The following is a 20,843-nucleotide window of genomic DNA, read 5'->3' on the forward strand; positions in this document are numbered from 1 at the left end:
CTAGACTGGCCAAATGCAGCTGCATGCACTGGACACCGAGGGTCTCCCATTCCGCGCTCAGCAAGGCCAGCCTCACTTACTCTGTCGCTTGTGCCTCTCTGACTGCAACACACCTTCCAAAATTGCTGTGTTCTGAGCCTTATAATCAAAGACATGCCACACGTAGCTTGAGTGGGAAGTCCTACTGAGGAATCTGGAAAAGTTATCAGCATCTAACTGTGTGTGGACATGAAAGTAACTCTAGGTTTACTGTGATGGCTTTATTATGTGAAGATTTTTTTTCCTCTTGAATTTGCTTTAAAATTATTTCATCACATCTATGCATGTGACTTGCAGAAATCCTAAAGGTAATGCACACAGCTTAATTCATGTAAAATGTGCGTGCAACATAGAAGACACACATTGACGGGTTGTCGTCATGCAATTGTGTCTTGGGTGGCCCTGGAGTCATCACATTTGCTGTGTGCATACCAGGATCCCTTGACAGTATGCTGGGGCTGCAGGCTGGCAGATCTGATGATCCACCATGAATTCAGTTGCTCTGAGTTGAATGGGAAGGTAGAAAATATTTGCTGGACTGGCGCTGCAGCTCACTAGGCTAATCCTCCACCTGCGGTGCCGGCACCCTGAGTTCTAGTCCCGACTGGGGTGCCGGGTACTAGTCCTGGTTGCTCCTCTTCCAGTCCAGCTCTCTGCTGTGGCCCGGGAGTGCAGTGGAGGATGGACCAGGTGCTTGGGCCCTGCACCCACATGGGAGACCAGGAGGTAGCACCTGGTTCCTGGCTTCAGATAGGCACAGCACACCGGCTGTGGCGGCCATTTTGGGGGGTGAACCAACGGAAAAAGGAAGACCTTTCTCTCTGTCTCTCTCTCTCACTGTCTAACTCTGCCTGTTCAAAAAAAAATATGCTTAGTGTAAAAGCGTAATCTTTGGGAAGAAGTCTGAAATCTCCTTTTATTTAAACCCTAGCAGTCCTTTCAAAGCAATTTTGATTAAACATACACAAATAGAATCAGAGGCACAAAGAGCTTACATCCAATGGTGACAGGAAAGGACAGGACCTGCAGGGCCCTGGTCAGCCTTGCTGGGGCGGTGTTGTTCCGGTGCCTGGAGATGGAGCTGCTCTGAGTTCATAACTCTTGGAGCTGCCACTTCCTCCCTGCTCCATTGTGGCAGCCCCAGGCCTTCTTGTCACCTGTCCCAGTGCTGTCAGCTGCCTGTGGGCCCCAACCCCATGCTAGCTGTAAGTGCAGGTCTCAATACAAATGAGCAGCAGAGTCGCGGGCAGCTGAATGGCAAACCTCTCCCCTGTGAGCTGGCCTCCCTCCCTCCCTCCCTCTTGTTTTCATTGAGCCCTCTTCACAGGCGCCAGCTGCCTCATTAAAGAGCAGCCTGTGTGCTGGGCTTCACCTGTACCCACCCTCAGCAGTAGCATGCCGCCCAATGGCCGCGTGTGCAAGGCTCATGCCGGCTGGTGGAGGCACAGCGCCCCAGAGCTCGGAGAATAGAGGGCAGGCTGGCAGGTGAGCCGCGGAGAGGTATGGCTTCCTCCTTTGTCTCCCTGAGCAGATGGAGGAGGGTTGGTCCCAGGCGAGTGAGGGGGTCCAGGGAGTGGGGGCAGGGCTTCTTTCTAAGGGTGCCCCTTTGCAGGTTCTAGCACAGAGGCCTGGGATCCAGGACAGGGCCTTGCTCCAGAGAACTGGGGGGCAAGCTGAGCCACACAGCTCAACTGCCTAGCTGGGGAAGCAGGTGTGTGTGCAGGAACAGAGAAGGTAGAGAAAAGTCAGTGAACTTCTTCAGATTCACGGACAAAGAACTTCCACCTACTGAGCAGTTCCAGCGGCCACCACGGCAGGAAAGCCTGCTCCCATTCTGCACCCACTTCCCAGACAGCGCTTATCGGCCCATCTCCCAGTTAGGCAGGTTTTACCAGGGCTTTGGGTTTTTTCAAGTTTATTCTTCCCTCCTGGAGTCAGGGACCAATCCTGTCACCTGTGCCTACCTCACACGGCCATAAACCATGAAGGGTCACTTCATTTCCGTGGTTCTTGAGGTTCTGTCGTCTTTGCATGGCAGGTCAGTTTTGTGTTTTTTTTTTTTTTTGACAGGTAGAGTGGACAGTGAGAGAGACAGAGAGAAAGGTCTTCCTTTTTCCGTTGGTTCACCCCCCAATGGCTGCTGTGGCTGGCGCGCCGTGCTGGTCCGTAGCCAGGAGCCAGGTGTTTCTCCTGGTCTCCCTTGCGGGTGCAGGCCCCAAGCACTTGGGCCATCCTCCACTGCACTCCCGGGCCATAGCAGAGAGCTGGACAGGAAGAGGAGCAACCGGGACAGAATCCAGTGCCCCGACCGGGACTAGAACCTGGAGTGCCAGTGCTGCAGGTGGAGGATTAGTCTATTGAGCCATGGCGCCAGTGGCAGGTCAGTTGTAAACTCAGAAATCCCCAGGCACCTGGCTGATGTGGAAAATGATTTTTCAAAAGTGGTCTCCCCGAGGTTCATAAGAAGCCCACGGGGTGCGCACCTCCCCCACCCATCCCAGCTGTTCCCAGGGACTTCTCGCCCTGGGCATCCTCCAGGGGACATGTGTATGTGCCATGTTCACTTGCATCCTCTCCCACTCTTGTCCCCAACCAAAGAAACCTTGTTCTCTTGGCTGCCAGCCAACTTAATCCTCCAAACTTCTGCTGCACTTGGGGTGTTTTACAATTGACAAGGGTGCCGGGAAAGATAGCCAGACTGTTGTGGTGGCGGTGTGAGCGTGTGTGCATGTGCGAGCATGCACGTGTGTGTGTGCCTATGGGTATGTAGGTGGTGTAGTATCGTGTGTCTATGTGGATGTGTGGGTATATGTATATGCATGTGGTGAACTGTGTGAATATGTACATTGTGTGTATGTGATACAGTGTGAGTGTTTTGTTTTTATGAGTGTATGTACATACACATGTATGCATATGTGTCTATGTGGTGGAGTGTGAGTGCATGTGTGTGTATCTACATATATATGTGGTAGTGTATGAATGTGTGTGATTATGTGTATGTGTATTGGGTGTGATGGGTTTGTGCGGGTGTGAATCATCTGTGTATGATGGAGTGCATGTGTGTATTTATACATGCATTATATGTGTGGTGGAGTGTGTGTGCATATGTGTACATGGGTGTGTATGTAGCAGAGTATATGTATATATATATATATATATATACATTGTGTTTAGTGGAGTGGAGTGCATGTGATCATTGTATCTATGAACATGGTGAAATGTGTGTGCACATGTGTATCTGGTGGAGTGTGTGTGCATGTAGCAGAGTGTATGTGTGGGCATGCATGTCTGTATGTGGAAGAGTATGTGTTGTGTGTGTGCCTATATGTGTTAGAGTACATGTGCATATGTGTGTCTGTATGGTGGAGTGTGTGTGTACATGCATGTCTGGGGTGGAATATCTGTTGAATGTCTGTATGCAGTAAAGTGTGTGTCTATGCATGATGGAGTGTCAGTGTGTGCATTTGTGTATGGTGGAGTGTGTGTGTGTGCATGTGTGTGTCTGTGTATGGTGAAATGTTTGTGTATGCATGTGTGTCTGGCAGAGTGTGAATTGTATGTGTATGTGATAGGGTATTTGTGTTGGTATGTGGTGGAGTGCGTGTGTGCATGTGTCTGTGTGTGGTGAAGTGTGTTTGCATGTGTGTCTGTGGCAGAGTGTGTGTGTGTGTGTGTGTGTGGTGGAGTGTGTGTGCATGTGTGTATCTATGGTGAAGTATGTATGCATGTGTGTCTGGCAGAGTGTGTTATGTGTGTGATGGGGTGTGTGTGTATGTAGTAGAGTGTGTGTGTGTGGTGAAGTGTGTATACATGTGTGTCTATGGTGGTGTGTTCTGTGTGTGTATGATGGTGTGTCTATGTAGTAGAGTGTGTGTGTTGTGTCTATGTGGTGGAGTGTGTGTGTGCACATATGTGTGTGTATGGTGAAGTATGTATGCATGTGTGTCTGTGGTGGGGAGTGTGTGTGGGCATGTGTGTGTATGTTGAAGTATGTATGCATGTGTGTCTGTGGCAGTGTGTGTGTTGTGAGTGCGATGGTGTGTGTGTGTCTGTATATAGTAGAGTATGTGCACGTCTATGTGTGGTGAAGTGTGTATACATGTGTGTCTGTGATGGTGTGTTCTATGTGTGTATGATGGTGTGTCTATGTAGTAGAGTGTGTGTGTTGTGTCTATGTGGTGGAGTGTGTGTGTGTGCCCATGTGTGTGTATGGTAAAGTATGTATGCATGTGTGTCTGTGTCAGAGTGTGTGTGTGTGTGTGTGGTGAAGTGTATGTATGCATGCATGTCTGTGGCAGTGTGTGTTTTGTGTGTGTGTGATGGTGTATGTGTATGTGGTGACGTGTGTATGTGTGTGTGTCTGTGGTGAAGTGTGTATGTGCACATGAGTGTCTGTGACAGTGTGTATGTGTTCTCTCTGTGTGTGTAGGTGGTGGAGTATGTGTGCACGTGTCTGTGTATGGTGACGTGTGTATGTATGTGGGTCTGTGGTGAAGTGTGTATGTGCACATGAGTGTCTGTGGCAGTGTATGTGTGTTGTGTGTGTGTGTCTGTATGTGGTGGTGCGTGTGTGTGTGCCTGTGTATGGCTATGTGCACCCATGCAGTCAGTCATAGGCTGGGTGAGGGGACCCAGGGCAGCCAGGCCAAAGCTCTGCTCAGACGCAGGCCCGCAGTCTGCCTGGAGCCGCTTCATCTCAGGCCAAGTCCTTCAACGGCAGAAGCCAAAGGGCCCGGCGCTGGTGAAAAGCCCTGATGTGCTACTGCCTCCCCTCCGCCTGCCATGGGGACATTAAACCTTCAACAATCTGGGACTCTGACGGCTGGTTCTTGGTTCTCTGCCTGGAAAAACAGTAGGCGAATAGTAAAACCTTAAATTCTAACATGTGTAAGTTATACATCTTATTTTCATTTTCAGCCCATGTTCTCCTCTGTAAGACATCAGGAAAAAATTACCGTCTGACTTCTAATATCTCAGTGGAGCATTTATCTCCCAGCTATGATAAGTGATCTTCAATATTTTTTTCCTTTCAGATTAAGAAACAAATTCATTTAATTTTCTTTATTGAGTGTGCTCAGGCCGCCCCCCACCCCGCCAGAGTCTAGAAGCCCTGGGCTGGTCTCCCTCCTCCCAACTCGTCCCCGCCTGTGGGGCTGGGTGGGTCCCTCTTGGGCACGGCCCTGCTGCCTGGAGCCTCCTGGTGGTCCTTCGTGCCCACGGCAGAGTGACAGAGGGCAGCGGCCAGGAACGTCTGGAGAGGCTCTGCGGCCTGGGTTTGGGAGGCTGTAATCTGAACCTTATCTGACCCGGGTATGAAGGCCGGGTTTGGAGCTCTTGAGGGAACTGGCTGTCTCCCAGGCTGCCAGAACCGACGCTTCCTGCTCTGGCTGACTGCGGCGGCAGCCTCTGCTGGGCCTGCCTGTCCTCTCCTTCGGTCCCGCTGCTGCTGTTGCTGGCGGGGCTGAGTAGGAGCAGGGCTAGGACAGGAAGATGTGTTCCCCACCCCCACCCCCTCTAGGGTGCCAGGTGGCCACAGGTGGGTGTCATCGCAGGTCTCCAGACAGGTGCTCTGTCCCCTCTGTGGCAAAACACCAGGTGCTAATTGAGCTGCGTGACACAAGGCTGAGTTGGATGATTCGCTTTCTCTTTTGTGAATTTCCGTATGGGTTTCCCTGTGAGCTTGGTAGCCAGAGCTGACACGGCCACGGGCCACGATGTCTGTACCACATGCATGTTCCTGGGTTCCAGGTCTCTTTTGCATGTGGGCTGTGACAGGAAAGCCCTAAGTCCTGCTTGCACCATCACTAGCTGTGCATACCCAGGCTAGGCACTACCCGCTTCGGTTTCCTTCTTGGTGAAAAGGAGATGGAAGCCTTGCCATGCCTATCTTGGAAGGTGCCTGGGAAGTTCAAATGCAACAGCGTATATAAGAAGTGTGCTACAGTGCAATAGAAACAACTTGCTGAAAACACATCTGTCACTCACCTCCCGTGTCAGGCACTCTGCAGAGTGCTGGAGACAGGGTCGTTACGCCGCCTGGGACTGGGAATCAGCTGGGCACGTGTCTGAGCCACTGGGGCCCCGGCTCTGAGGCAGGGGCCGGCTGTCCCATCAGCGATGACTTCCTGGGCTCTGTCTCCTCTGGCTCTAGGGAGTCGCCGGTGGACTGCAGCATCAGCAAGTGCGGCAAGCTGGTGGGCGGAGGCGAGGCCAACCCCATGAGCTACAACAACTACATGGACGAGAAGAATGGGCCCCCTCCTCCCAACATGACCACCAACGAGAGAAGAGTCATCGTCCCCGCAGGTACCTCTGGGACCAGGCTGCCGGGAGCTCCCTGCAGGCCCACAGGGCAGCGCGGGCTTCCGCCATGGGCATGCAGGAAACCTTTGCCTGGTCCCACCTCCCTATCCTCTATGGAAATGGAAAACTCAAAATTCTACAGATCCTGCCTTCTCCCTAGCCGCCCTCCAAGACTGACCCCCCCCCCAACACACACACACACACACACACACAAGGGGCACCCTGAATTGCCAATTCCCAAAGTCCCACCTCAAACAGACCACGCCTCAGACTCTACCTCAGCGGCATGGTGCCTTAGGAGGGAGCCTGCAGAGGGAGGGAGGCCACGGCTCCCAAGGAGTCCCGTGGACTCTCCGACGTGGCCTTTCAGGAGGAGGGCGGCCACCGAGGTCTGTCCTTTCCTTTAGGCACGGACTTCCTGGCACCGGCTGGGTTCCACCTTTCCAAAATTACAGCCAGCTTTTCAGTTTTAAAATAGGAACAGCTATATTTAACCAACGGAGTGCCTTCCCATGTGTGCCACGAGTTATGTCATTATGTAAAAATAGCCTCTTTTTCCTAGGTATTGGCGCTCTTGGTTAGAGAAAATACAATCGTTGTTCAATTCCCCCAGTCCATCAGCCGGGCTCTCTGCCTGGGCCGGCACTAGCAAGCTCAGCTGCCCAGGCACAGGAGGGGATTTGAAAATGGCCATGTGTGGAGCCAGTGCCAGGGTGAAGGAGCGAGAGTATCCACCTTGTAAGCAAAGGCAGTGCCAGGGCAGAGATTAAAACTTTACCAAAAAGTTTTTAAATGATCTTGACCAAAGCCACTTAACCCAGAGCAAAACCCTTTCACTTGTAAAAGTGCAAGTGGCAATGACAAGGAATTTGTGAGTTGGCCCAAAGGTGTGACTGTGCCATGGGCCCCCTTCCCAGACCCTTTGTGTTTATTTTCTGTGGGAAGCTCCATCTCACCATCTCCTGGGACTATGGCTGCATCCATGGTGGTGTTTTGGGCCAAAATCAGTGTGGCAGGAGATGGAAGGTGAGGGGACGAGTGAGGCAGGAGAGGAGAGCTTGTGTGGGGGTTGGGGCTTCTTTACCCAAGAGGAAGCCTTTCCGAGTTGCTAACAAAGGAAGAGGAAGAAGAGTGCCCACTGATGGAGGTCTTTCCCAATGCCAGGCACCATGAATACTGCATTGTCTATATCGCAATACCCAGCTCCCTTAGGGACCAGCTGGCAAAGGTTAACCCCAGTGCACCTTCTCCCTCCTCACCCAAAGAAAGCAGACAATGAACCCACCATAAAACAAACCAGGTGGGAACCTCTCTGTCTCCCTCTCCCAGCCAAAACTGAGCCTCACCAGGCCTTTGCTCCAATGGTATCAACAAACTCTTCTTCTGCTCCAGCCACATGGCTACCAGCATAGGAGGAAGCCTTGGGGGACCAACGTGTCAGGGACTCTGAGATGGCCCTGAAGCAACTGTTGGCACATCTCATTCTGGTAGTCATTTTGGGGAGAGGGCAGAAGTGGCCAGATTGCTTGGTTGACCCTCCAACCCTTAATGAGTGTTGAAATGCTTTCAAAAGGGCTAACAACATGTCAGGCCTCAGTGGGCCAAGTTAGCTATAACCACGATAATGAAAATAGCATAAATTCACATAAACAGTCTTCAAAGCACTATGCATAATAAATCCACAAGCTATAGATTTACTTCAGGATCTTACCGCTGGCTAGATCTCGGCTTGTTCTCCTCCAACATTTTGGCTTCCCCGGGTCAGCCTCCTGGACACGAGGGAAAGGCTCAAATGAGCCTGTCCACAAATCAAAGCAATAAAACATTAGTGGAACAACCGATTGAATTTATGACGGGATTTTAAGACAAGTATAAACGAGGGCCCTGGTTAATCACCAGCTCCACGTTCGGATGGGAAGAAACTAGGGCTAAATCATCCAGGAAATACATTTGGAAGAGTTTAGCATGATCCGGAGTGGAAGATTTATAACTCATTGTGCAGTAGAGGGAGAGAAATAATATTGTGATAAAGCCTGAAGCAAGGGAGGAAATAATAAAATAAATAAAATATACGGTGTAAAATTGAATTTGAGGCTAAAAGTGAGGAATTAAGAGAAGGGAAGCATGAAATAATATGCTGCATAATCTGAGTCCCCCCGGGATGTTTTTCTCCAGAATTGTAAAATGTTGCAAAATTATTGCCATTTACCATGGCCCATGCCTGACTGCTTCTGGAGAGTCAAAGAGTCACACAAAGCCGGGAATTTATCTGAGACAGAGGCCCGTGTACATACTTGCACGATCACGTTAGAGGGGCTCTGGTTTGGGGAGTCGCACAGGTAAGTTGAGGCAGGGGCGAGACGGTAGAAGGGGGCCCTGCCTCTCGAAGTGAATTCTTGGAAGACTGCCCAGATGCTCACCAGCAGTGGGATTTGGGGGGCAAGGAACTGAACCTTCCAAGACTCCACTTTCCTTCTGTAACATGGAAACGATAAGACCCCTTTTGCAGGATTTCCTTGATAAGTAAAGATGAGATGTAAGGAGCAGCTGGCACAAAGCAAGCCCTGACAGCATGAGCTGTCGCTGCCCAAGGGCACTGCACTATTGCTGACCCTAGGCAGCAGCCTGGGACTTGGGACCCCAAATAGCCCCTCCTCCTCGAGCACCATTTCAGCAACCACCCACATGCATGGATGACCTGGTGCTGGGCACCTGGCAGAGTAGCCCCAGCCCCTGCCACCCAGGTTCTCACCTGTGAAACCCTAGGTGAATGGGAGAACCTGGGGTACACAAGGAAGGTCGGCAGGAGCTCAGGGTGAAAGTGCTGGGGGATGTGTTTTGCAGCTGCTGGTGTGAGCGAGACCACATCCTCCCCACGTCCACTCTTAGGCTTCAAACCTGGTTCTCATTTTCACCAAGAAACTCTGTAGGATACAAGCATGAGTTGGTTGAAAGGTAGCAGACATTCCTGCAAAATCAACCTGCTACGTAAAATAGGCCCAGTGGAAGCTGGAGGCTGAGTGAGACCTTGAACTTCTACCCGGGAACCCATTGTTAGTCTGTGCCTTCCCCGACTCACAGGGATCGGAGTTTGTCTAGAATGAGAGGCACAGTAGAATTCAGCTGTCCAGTGAAGACCTGAGTGTGTCCCTCCTGGGCCACCTGCAGGAACCCATCATGGACTCGGAGAGCACACAGCACCCCCGCCCCAACACACACACATCTCCCCTAGCCGAGGAGGGATCAGGTAGCCGGGGGCTGGGAGAGGCTCAGCCTTTCTATTACTCACATTTCACTCCAGGGCCAAAAGGTTCTCTCTCTCACACCACTTCTCACCTTTGGGTGTTTGAAGGCTGAGGGGAGGAGGTGATCTGGTAGAGACTGTGACACAGGTGCCAGCAAGGGGGAGAACACCCAGACTGGGTTTACACCAAAAGTGAGCCCTGGTGGGTCTCCTGGCTGCACAGGTGGAATGGCAGTAGGAGTGTGATGTGTCCATTTCTACAGCCATCAGAGGGGTCGGGTTCTATCCTAGGATCAGTCATATTCTTAAAATGCAAAGAGTTCCTTTTCCAGAGGCAGTGGTCTTTGGGGGCCGTGGAGCTGTGTGTTTTCACGTTGATGTCCCCATGGAGCCCAATGGACTGCTCTGTGGGGACATCTAGAAGGGAACCAGCTGAGAGAGAGAGAGAGAGAGAGAGAGAGAGAGAGAGAGAGAGAAGAGCTGGAGGGAGGCAAAGAGAACAGAGAGAGGGGAGGACAAAGAGAGAGAGAGAAAGCAGAGAAGGGAGAGACTGAGATAGAATGAGGAAGGGGAGAGAGAAAATGGGAGAAAGAGGGGAGAGAGAGGAGAGTGGGAGAAAGGAGAGAAGGAAAGAGGGAGATGATGAGAGAGAGGCAGAGGAGGTAGAGACTGAGGTAGAATGAGGAAGGGGAGAGAGGGAATGGGAGAAACAGAGAGGAGAGATAGGAGAGTGGGGGAGAGGGAGATGATGAGAGAGAGGAGACAGAAGCAGAGGAGAGAGGTGGAGAGATGGCAGGACAGAGGGGAGGGGCAGCGAGACAGAGGCCCAGGGACAGAGGAGAGCGGCTCCCAGGCCACCCCTGCTAACCATCGTCTCCCCTGCAGACCCCACGCTGTGGACACAGGAGCACGTGCGGCAGTGGCTGGAGTGGGCGATAAAGGAGTATGGCTTGATGGAGATCGACACGTCCTTCTTCCAGAACATGGACGGCAAGGAACTGTGCAAAATGAACAAGGAGGACTTCCTCCGCGCCACCTCCCTCTATAACACAGAAGTGTTGTTGTCACACCTCAGTTACCTCAGGGAAAGTAAGTGTAGCCCAGGGCCAGGGCGGGCGGCAGGGGCTGGGCTCCCAGGCAGCCAGCCGGCCCTAACCTCAAGGGCCAAGGATGGTAAAAGAGGAATGGAGGAAAGGTGGGGCTCTGTGATCTGGCGGTTCTGCCAGAGGCCAGTTACGCTCTTCCCTTGAGAACTCCTTTCTAGAAGCTTCTTCCACCTGTAACTCCATAGAGATGCCCTGGCTGGTATTTTCCTAAGCAATGGTGTGAAGTTCCTGCAGGAATCTCTGAGTTCCGGGCCTTGGGATTTAAGGTTTTGGAAATTTACAAAAAATTAGTGGAAAATAAAATGAAAAGGTAAGTTTATTTAGATGCGACAAATTTTTGAAACTTGTGCAGTTTTTTCATCATATGGTTTTCCATGAATATTTTTTTAAAAAATATTATTAATTTGAAAGGCAGACATGGAGGATGGAGAGAGAAAGAGAGAGAGAGAGAGAGAGAGAGAGAGAGAGAGAGAGGTCTTCCATCTGCTTGCTCTTGCCCATATATCTATAACAGTCAGGGCTGGGCTGGACCAACGATAGGAACCCAGGACAGGACTCAATTCAGGTTTCCCTCCTGGGTGGCAGGGACCCAAGAACTTGAGCCATCACGTGTGCCTCCCTGGGTGGGTGTTACCAGGAAACTGGAGTCAGGAGCAGAGCTGGGGAACCAAACCCAAGTGCCTGATAAGGGACGAGGGCATCTCCAGCAGCGCCTTAGTTGCCGCACCCATTGCCTGTCCGGATTTTCTATGAACCTTTCCAAGATCCCTTGTATACACAGATTTCAAAAATTCTTGCACCAAAATAAACATCTTTTCACATCACTTCCCCCTGAGCTTTCTGAAGTACCCTCAGATTAACTTCGTCTTATCCTTGCATCACCTGGGCACCCCATAACCCTGCACTACCTGCACACTTCACTTAATAGGGAGTCACCAATGCTACAGGTGTTGGTAGATTTCTCCTGGTTCAGCCAGGAGAATGGAAAGATGTTTAGAGAGGAAGTGCTTAAGAGAGAGTGCTTAAGGGTTTATCTAATATAAGGCTGAGTTCCTAGCACCAAGAACTCATCAATGTGGTGTGAATTTCATTTGATATGCAAGGTCACAAAGGGGCTGGCATTATGGCACAGCAAGTTAAGCTGAAACTTACAGTGCCTGCATCCCGTATTGGAGTGATAGCTCAAGTCCCCTCTGCTCTGCTTCCCACCCAGCTTCCTGCTAGTGCTCCTGTGAAGGCAGCAGGTGGTGGCCCAATGCTTGGGCCCCTGCCACCATGTGGGAAACCAGGATGGAGTTCCTGGCTCCTGGATTCAGCCTGGCCCAGATCTGGTTGTTGCAGCAGCCATTTGGAGAGTGAACCAGCAGATGGAGGATCTCTCTCTTTCTATTTCTGCCTTTCAAAATAAATTAGCTAGGCCAGCGCCGCGGCTCACTAGGCTAATCCTCCGCCTTGCGGCGCCGGCACACCGGGTTCTAGTCCTGGTCGGGGCACCGATCCTGTCCCGGTTGCCCCTCTTCCAGGCCAGCTCTCTACTGTGGCCAGGGAGTGCAGTGGAGGATGGCCCAAGTCCTTGGGCCCTGTACCCCATGGGAGACCAGGAGAAGCACCTGGCTCCTGCCATCAGATCAGCGCAGTGCACCGGCCGCAGCGCGCCTACCACGCCGGCCATTGGAGGGTGAACCAATGGCAAAAGGAAGACCTTTCTCTCTGTCTCTCTCTCACTGTCCACTCTGTCTGTCCAAAAAAAAAAAAAAAATTAAATAAATAAATAAATTAGCTAATCCTTAAAAGAGAGAAAGAAAAACTAAGAAATGTCACAGAGCACAGGATGGGGATTCTTGAGGACCTCCGGCTTAGCTCAAAGAGGTGCAGGCCGGGTGGCACATGTGCTATACCCAAGGATTGAAGGCTAGGTCTGTGGCCTGGAGAGAAGGTACTAGGGTCTGGGAGCACAAGACGTGGGCTCACTCAACCCAGGGCCTTGCTGACCGGCAGCTATGTCCAAAGATCAACTGGGCAGCCTGCGGGTGATGTGCTGGCTGCACATGCCCAGGCTGTTGGGAGTCTCGCTGGAGTTCCGCTTCAGAAAAATGTGTCGTAATGTTAAGCCCCCTTCAAAGCTGAGCTCTTGGACAGCTCCTCTGAGGCCCAGTGCTATTCCTGGCTCCTCCTTAGTTCTCCATTGCTCTGTGGATGTTTAACTCACCATCGTCATAATCCAGTGTTCCTGCAGTAGTGTGTCCATGGTCTGGAATGGGGCTGGATGCTCCCCCAGGCTCTCGGGTCACATCTTAGAGGTGTTGGCTAACCTATGGGAGCCAGTGGATGGTGCAGTGCTAGCACCAGGGTAGTGACCCCATGTCTGAGTGGTGCTGTAACATGAGGTTGGCCCAGAAACAAGAAGTCCAAAAACATAGACAATTTTCCAGCCAGGTTTTCTGAGCTTGAATAATTCACATTTTCTAATGATCTATATCTCTAGGCCCTTTACTACTTGTAGAGTAAACAGAATAGGCTCTTTGAACAGGATTCTGCAATAAGCCAGACAGAGGAGGGGTGGAAGTGAGTGGGCAGAGGCTGGGCAGGGGAAGGAGAGGCCAGCACAGTGAAGCAGGGACCATTCTTCCTCATCTGCTTCTCTGGAGTCCGCTGCAGGAGAAGACTGATGGGCCCTCACTCTGTTGCTTCCTTGGTGGGACGAGAGGTGACAGCAGCCGTGTGGAGAGATGCTGTACATGCGCAGAGGGCCCAGGAACTGGGGGTTCCAAGGAAGAGGGCCTTGCTGGGGGGATGTTCAAGTGCATTCTAACTGCACGTGGGGAAAGCCCGTGCAGGCCATGTGACCGCAGGCCCTGCTTTCTGACTGCCCCATCAACAACCCAAGCCCCTGCTAGGACTTCCTGTTACCAAGAAGCCAAGCCACAGACCCTGAGGTGAGACAAAGACCTGGCGCTCAAAAGGCCCAGCAGAGTGAGAAGGCGGTCAGTGGTAACCTTAGGAGATGGTTTGTCCCCGGCGGCATCTGGCTTGTCTCAGTTCCTTGTCACCAATGGAGAAAGAAATCGTAGTTTAGAGAGATGAAAGTGAGGATACTAAAGCAAAAGTTGGCTGAAGTACCTTCCAAGGGAGGAGCAGGCCAGCGGAGGGGAAATCATGGTAACCTGTGTTCCTGGTTTGGAACCTTTTTACCCCGAAGGTATGAGGGGCATTGGCTGGTGATGTGGCCATGATGCTCAAGACTGGCGTTGTGATGGACACCTGCATTAACCACAAGTGAAACTGTAGAGTGGGCGGTCTTGGGCAGGGTCGCTGGTCCCTCCCATGGGAGAGGGTTTTTGTGGCCCCTGCCCTGTGGCTCATGTCAAATCACGTACCTGACATTTCTTCTATTGGAAGAACACAGAGAGCAGGGGGCAGAGCAGGGGGCAAAGCAGTGTGCAGGTGAAAGAGAAAGGGGATGGAGAGTCTGATACTTGAGAGAGGTAGCCTGGCAAGAAAAAAGGTGGATGGCTTCTTCTTCTTTTTTTTTTTTTTTTTTTCCTGAGAACATCTGTGGCTACTAAGGAACATGCCCCCAAAGCCAACAGAATATGAAGATTCTGGAAGGAGGCTTATTAGCCAGCAGATCTCCAGCACATGCACAGAGGACATTTGCAAATGTAGGACGCAGTCCCAGAACTAGAGGCATGGTGGGTGAGCAGCAGGAGATTTCAAGATGGGACCACTGTTCAGCACACAAACGAGTCCTGTGAAAAACTGTGAGATGTGCTCATGGTACCACGTTGCGTGCAAAGACTCACAATGCTGAGTGGGCTGTGCATTGCTCTACAGACTGTGTACGAACAAAAGTTAAAATAGTTGAACGAAGTCTGAAAAAGCGAAGTGCCCCAACATAATATGGGGATCGTCTTTTGAAGAACCTAGACTTAAAATGATCCACTGTCAGGAAAAAATGCTTTGATTCCTGCTTCTTTTTCATGGGCCTTGACCTTGCAGTCCCAGCCTCTGGGTCCCGCTGGTGCTGGGTGATGGTTGGTTGCTAGGATGCCTGCAGGAGGGCATGGGCCAGTGACTCTTGGCTCCCAGGATGGCTGAGGACTGCCCTGTGCAGACCAACTCATCTTTCAGATCCTTTGTTGATTTTCCAGACTGACTTCCAGTGGATGTTTTCTGTTTAAGAAGGAGGTCAGTGTTTGGGGACAGGGGTTGGAGGTGACGGAGTCCAGTCAAGAAGAAGGGGAGCTTGTGTTTTTTTATTATGCCCTTTAGTTGGGGAGAGAGGGAGTGGGGCTCCCACTTTGACAAGCGGTGAAGGAAAATAGCTGAGGTTTTCAACACAGATGGAGGGATTTGTGGGCAAATTCAGTAGAGGAGAAACAGGTCCGAGAGCCCATGGATTCTGCTGTTGTTGTAAAGAGAGGGAACAAGCCCTCTCCCATCTCTTATAATGGCACTAATCCTATCACAAGGGTTTTTTGTTGTTGTTGTTGTTGTTGTTGTTGTGTTTTTAAAAATATTTATTTATTTGAAAGGCAGAGATGCAGAGAGAGAGAGAGACAGACAGACAGACAGAGATCTGCCATCTGCTGGTTTACTCCATAAATGGCTGCAGCAGTTGAGGCTGGGCCAGGCCAAAACCAGGAGCCAGGAGCGTCTTCCAGATCTTCCACATAGGTGCAGGGGCCCAAGCACTTGGGAAACCCTCTGCTGCTTTCCCAGGTGCATAGGCAGGGAGCTGGATTGGAAGTTGAACAGCTGGGACTCGAACTGGGTGCCAGTGCTGCAGATGGAGGCTTAACTGTCTAAGCCACAGTGCCAGCCTCCCATGGACTGGTTAAGTGAGAAGGGGCCCTTCTCGGATCTAGTCTTCCTGCACCTTAGTAGAAAATGAGACGTTTTGTAGGATTAGAAGTTCTGGTATCAGATTTACACTTTCACAACTGGAATTTGATCATATGTTCTGGTTGTCTAAGAGGGAGCTATGCTTTTAAATTTTAAATGCCAATTTTTAAGCTTAAAGATATATTTTCCAAAGCAGAGAAGAAATAGCCATATCTTCAACCCCCGTGTACTCTGCCAGAGGGTCTGGCAGGCTGGAGCCTGCCTGGCCTGGCCGGAGGGGCTTGCTCTTCCTACCTGGTACGTTAGCTGCCCAGACAGCAGCTGTGTGACGTCATCCACACCTGAAATTCCAGGATCCAGTGGGCTGGCTCTAGAAAAGCTGCCCACAGAACATGGGGCTGTCCGGCTTCCTGGAGAGCACAGGGCTTGGGCAGGCATCTGCCCGGATGTCACTCACTTTGCATAGATAGGATGCCCCCATGTGGCAACCACATGGACAACTATTTATAAGCCCCATTTTAAAGCTAAAGCAAGGATGGGTGTTTAAACTCACAGTTAAGATGGTAGGGTCCCTTCACAGAGTACTGGGGTTCAAGTCCTGGCTCCAGCTCCCAATTGCAGCTTCTTAGTAATGCAGACCCTGGGGGATAGCAGGTGATAGCTCAAGTATTTGCATCCCTGCCACCCAAGTAGGAGATCTGTGTTGAGTTCCCAGCCCCTGCTTCAGTCTGGCACAGTCTTGCCTGTTTGGGGGGATGAACCTGCAAGTAGGGGTTCTTTTTGTCTGTCTCTGCTTCTCAGATATTTTTTGTAATGAAACAATAAAGCCAGGGAGGACGTGTGGCACAGCAGTTGATGTGCCACTTGGGACATCCGCGTCCTGTATCAGAGGACCTGGATTGAAGTCCCAGCTCCACTCCTGATTCCAGCTTCCTGCTGGTGTGCTCCCGGCAGGCAGCAGCGATGGCTCAGACGCTTGGGTCCCTGTCACCTACATGGGAAGCTCAGACTGAGCTCCTGTCTCCTGGCTGCCATCTGGCCATGCCCTGGCTGTTGTGGGCAATGGGGGAGTGAACCAGGCATGGGATGGGGTATCTCTGTCTCTGTTTCTTTTCTTTTTTTAAAAAATATGTATTTGTTTGGAAGGCAGAGTTGCAGAGAGGCAGAGAGAAAGAGAGAGAGAGAGGCAAAGACAGAGAGAGAGAGAGAGAGAGCAGTCTTCCATCCGCTGGTTCACTCCCCAGATGGCCAAAACAGCCGGAGTTGTACTAATCTGAAGCTAGGAGCCAGGAGCTTCTTCCAGGTCTCAAAGACCTGGGCCATCTTCTACTGCATTCCCAGACCATAACAGAGAGCTAGATTGGAAGTGGAGCAGCTGGGACTCAAACCGGCACCCATATGATATGCCAGCACCGTAGGCAGCGGCTTTACCCATGCCCTATCTCTGTTTCTGTCTCTCTCTCTTCCTTCTCTCTGCCTTTCAGATACATAAATTACTTTATTTAAAAAATAATAAAGGCAAGGCAACTGAGACCTGGCACTTCAGCCACCCTGAGCCTGCAGCCAGGCCCAGCCTGGGCTGTAGACGTGCCCACCGTGGCAGGAGTCGTCTGAACCCAGACAGCAGCGAAAGATCCCACACATCTCCCCTTCTGAGTTGGCCTCACTTCTCCAGGTCCCATGTGGGAATCCAGGCCACTCGTCTGCTTTTATTTGCACTGAGAGATAAGTGCTCTCCAAAAACTTTCCTGTGGCTCCTGGAATGAGGCAGAGTAAGTCAAATCTATCCCCCGACTGACCTTGTCCTCTGTCCCCGGCAGCTCCCCAGAGTGGGGGCCCAATGGGCATACCCTGTGTGTCTGGGGGAGGGGAGACTGGGACAGACCCCAGAGGTCCTCACCTGGCAGTTCAGACTCGGGGCCACTGGGGGGAGTTGGGGACATCTGGGAACCTAGGACTCCGGGGGTGGGGGCCAGAGGCAGAGGGAGGAAGAGCCATGTTTCATTTTATAAATGAGTTGGGTTTGTAGGTCTATGGGGTCTGACCTGGGTAAAAATACTGAGGAACTGTGTGTTCAAACAGTGGCAGCTCAAGAGAGTGAAATATATTGCGTGACAGGGAGCCCACCGAAAAGGTATCTATCTTGATTCCCATTTTTAATTTAAACTTAATGGAAAACACATTTTGCGTGTTGCGCTCTTCCCACCTGCAGCCTCAGCTGGCCGGGCAAAGGTGACGGGTCTGGCAATTAAGCTGGGGTGAAGTCTTATCCCTTCCAGGCCCGGGGCTGACTGGGAAAGGAGTCCAGGATTCCAACAGAACAAAGGGCCCGATTGCCCTGGGCTCCGAAGCCGGCCAGGCCTGTTGTTGAAAGAGTGCAGAGATAGAGCCAGCGCAGAGAAAGGGAGACCGCCTTGGACAGGCTGCCGTGAGCGGGCACCGGCCAGTTCCATGGTAACAGTGAGGCTGAGACAAAGGCCTTGGCACGGGGGCCCTGGGCGCCTGCTCCAGGTGTCCCAGACGCAAAGCAGCAGGGGTAGGGGGCACGCGGAGCTGCAGAAAGCCCTGAGCAGCCCCCTAGCCCACACCTGCCTGGCCTCCCTCTGCCTGCTTCCACCTTCATTCAGACCCCGAATCGAGGGTCTGGCGACAGACGGACTGACAAGCAGGATAGCCTGCTTTGCTTGTGCTGTGACTTCCGGAAGGCCTTTCCGTTCTCGGCGGAAGTCGCTTCAAGCTTTTTAGAGCAAAGAGTGCAACAAATAAATAGAAATACAATTATGCCTGCATATACGCCTATACCCGAACTACCAGGCTCCTTCAAAAAGTTCCTGGAAAATGCGTGTTATTTTTAAAAAAACATGGATTTCAAAAATATTTTACACAAAAATAAACCTCTCTGTCTGTCTGTCTGTCTCTCTCAAAGATTTATTTATTTGAAAAGCAGAGATACAGAGAGAAAACAGGGGGGAGAGAGAGAGTGAAGTCTTCCATTTGCTGGTTCACTCTCCAAATAGCCATAATGGCCAGGGCTGAGCCAAGCCAAAGCCAGGAGCCAGGAACTTCTTCCGGGTCTCTAACCTGGGTACAGGGGCCCAAGGACTTGGGCCATCTTCCACTGCTTTTCCCAGGCACATTGGCAGGGAGCTGGATCGGAAGTAGAGCATCTAGGACTTGAACTGGTGCCCATATGGGATGCTGGTACTACAGGCAGAGGCTTAACCTCCTAGGCCACAGCACAGGCCCCTAAACCTATCTTTTGAATTTTATTTTCCATGAACTTTTTGAAGTACCCTAGTATGTATGTAAACAAACAAATAAGCCAGGAAATATTTTGTTTTTTAAGATTTATTTATTTATTTGAAAGGCTGAGTTACAGAGAGGGGGGTGAGGAAGAGGGGGAGAGAGAGAGAGAGATCTTCCATCTCTGCCTCACTTCACAAGTGGCTGCAAACACCAGGGGTTGGCCAGGCCAAAGCCAGGAACCTGAAACTCCATCCAGGTCTCCCAACCTCTTCTGCTTTGCTAGGTGCATCAGCAGGGAGCTATACCAGAAGTGAAGGGCTCAGGGCCAGTGCTGTGGTGAAGCGGGTAAAGCTGCCGCCTGCAGTGCCGGCATGCCATATGGACGCCGGTTCTAGTCCTGTCTGCTCCACTTCCAACCCAGCTCTCTGCTATGGCCTAGGAAAGCAGTGGAAGATGGCCCAAGTGCTTGGGCCCCTGCACCCACATGGGAGACCCGGAAGAAGCTCCTGGCTCCTGGCTTCGGATCAGCTCAGCTCCAGCCGTTAAGGCCACTTTGCGAGTGAACCAACAGATGGAAGACCTCTCTCTCTACCTCTCCTCTCTCTGTGTAACTCTAACTTTCAAATAAATAAATTAATTTAAAAAGAAAAAAATGAAGCAGCTGAGACTCAAACCAGTGCCCATATGGGATGCCTATGTCATAGGCAGAGGCCTAACCTGCTCCACCAGAACACATGTCCCAGGAACCATATTTTTTCATTGAAGTACACCCAGCTGCTGGGCTGGGGACAGAAGTGGGTCCTGCCTCCTGCACCTTGCTGGACAAAGGACTTGACCTTGCTGAATGCTGATGTCATCCGTGGAAGGGGCACGATGCGATCCTGGCTCTGCATGGCTCCTGCCAGGACTCAGTGAGAGGCAAGAGGAGAAGTCAGGCGTGCCCCCTCCCCATCCTGGCCTGTTCACTCTGCAGGAAAGTCTGGCAGCTCAGAGCCGCTCAGGCTTAGCCCAGAAAGAACCTCAGAGCAGGAGAAAGAAATGCAAAGGCCAGGCTCAGGGGAGGACCCTTCTGCACCAGAACAAGTTCCCATAAAAAAAAAAAAAAAAAAGTGAGTGCTGTGCCACCCTCGACAGCCCGAGGCCCTGGTTAAAAAAAGATCCCGAAAAAAGAAGGGAATGTGGGTCCCTTGGGAGAGAGGCCAGCAGCCCCCTGCCAGCCCCTGCGTGGGGGAGGCGGCCTCTCCTTCTAGGAGTGAAACTTGAACCAGCAACAGTCTGCAGGGCAAAATCCTTCTCCAAGGTTACCATGAAATACACATTTCATGCAGGCTTTGCAGAGGTCCAGCGACCCCTTCTCTTGGCTTTCTGGGAGTTTCCTGTGGAAGTCACGTGTGCCCGTGGAAGAAAGTAGAATGAATGTGCTTTATCTACGCTGCGTGCTCTCGGCTAACTCTGCACTAAGAACTCGGGCCCTGTGCACCTCCGAGCCCAGCGTTTTCCTTTATTTGTCCCTGCAGTGAGATTGCAGCCCTAGGCGGAGTGTCAGGCACGGAGGATCTTACTCTTGAGATTTGGCTGTATTCTCTTGGAATACAGTCATGGAGAATTATTTCCTATTGTAGCAGGACTCACTTGTAACTCCAATTCTTTTTTTAAAAAAAGACTTATTTATTTATTTGAAAGTCAGAGTTACACAGAGAGAGAAGGAGAGGCAGAGAGAGAGAAAGAGAGAGAGAGAGAGAGAGAGAGAGAGAGAGGTCTTCCATCCGATGGTTCATTCCCCAGATGGCCGCAATGGCCAGAGCTATGCCGATCCGAAGCCAGGAGCCAGGAGCTTTTTCTGGGTCTCCCATGTGGGTGCTGCAGGGGCCTAAGGACTTGGGCCATCTTCCACTGCTTTTCCAGGCCACAGCAGAGAGCTGGATTGGAAGTGGAGCAGCCGGGTCTCAAACTGGTGCCCATATGGGATGCCAGCGCTTCAGGCTAGGGCGTTAACCCACTGCACCACAGCGCCAGCCCCATAACTCCAATTCTAAAGGAGGAAGTTGGTGCCCAGCTAG

At 51.5% G+C, this 20,843-nt stretch overlaps 1 protein-coding gene across 2 annotated transcripts in view; it reads left to right on the forward strand.

The window, feature by feature from the left end:
• The window catches only part of FLI1 (Fli-1 proto-oncogene, ETS transcription factor), a 132,568-nt gene that overhangs the window by 74,628 nt on the left and 37,097 nt on the right, over window positions 1-20,843 (forward strand). For both annotated transcript variants that reach the window (XM_062197339.1, XM_062197338.1), the window contains exons 3-4: window positions 6,191-6,345; window positions 10,472-10,675. In XM_062197339.1, coding sequence (XP_062053323.1) covers window positions 6,191-6,345; window positions 10,472-10,675 — 359 coding nt within the window. The remainder of the gene's footprint in view (window positions 1-6,190; window positions 6,346-10,471; window positions 10,676-20,843) is intronic.

The sequence above is a fragment of the Lepus europaeus genome, chromosome 7, assembly GCF_033115175.1.
Source record: "Lepus europaeus isolate LE1 chromosome 7, mLepTim1.pri, whole genome shotgun sequence".
Taxonomy (NCBI): Eukaryota; Metazoa; Chordata; class Mammalia; order Lagomorpha; family Leporidae; genus Lepus; species Lepus europaeus.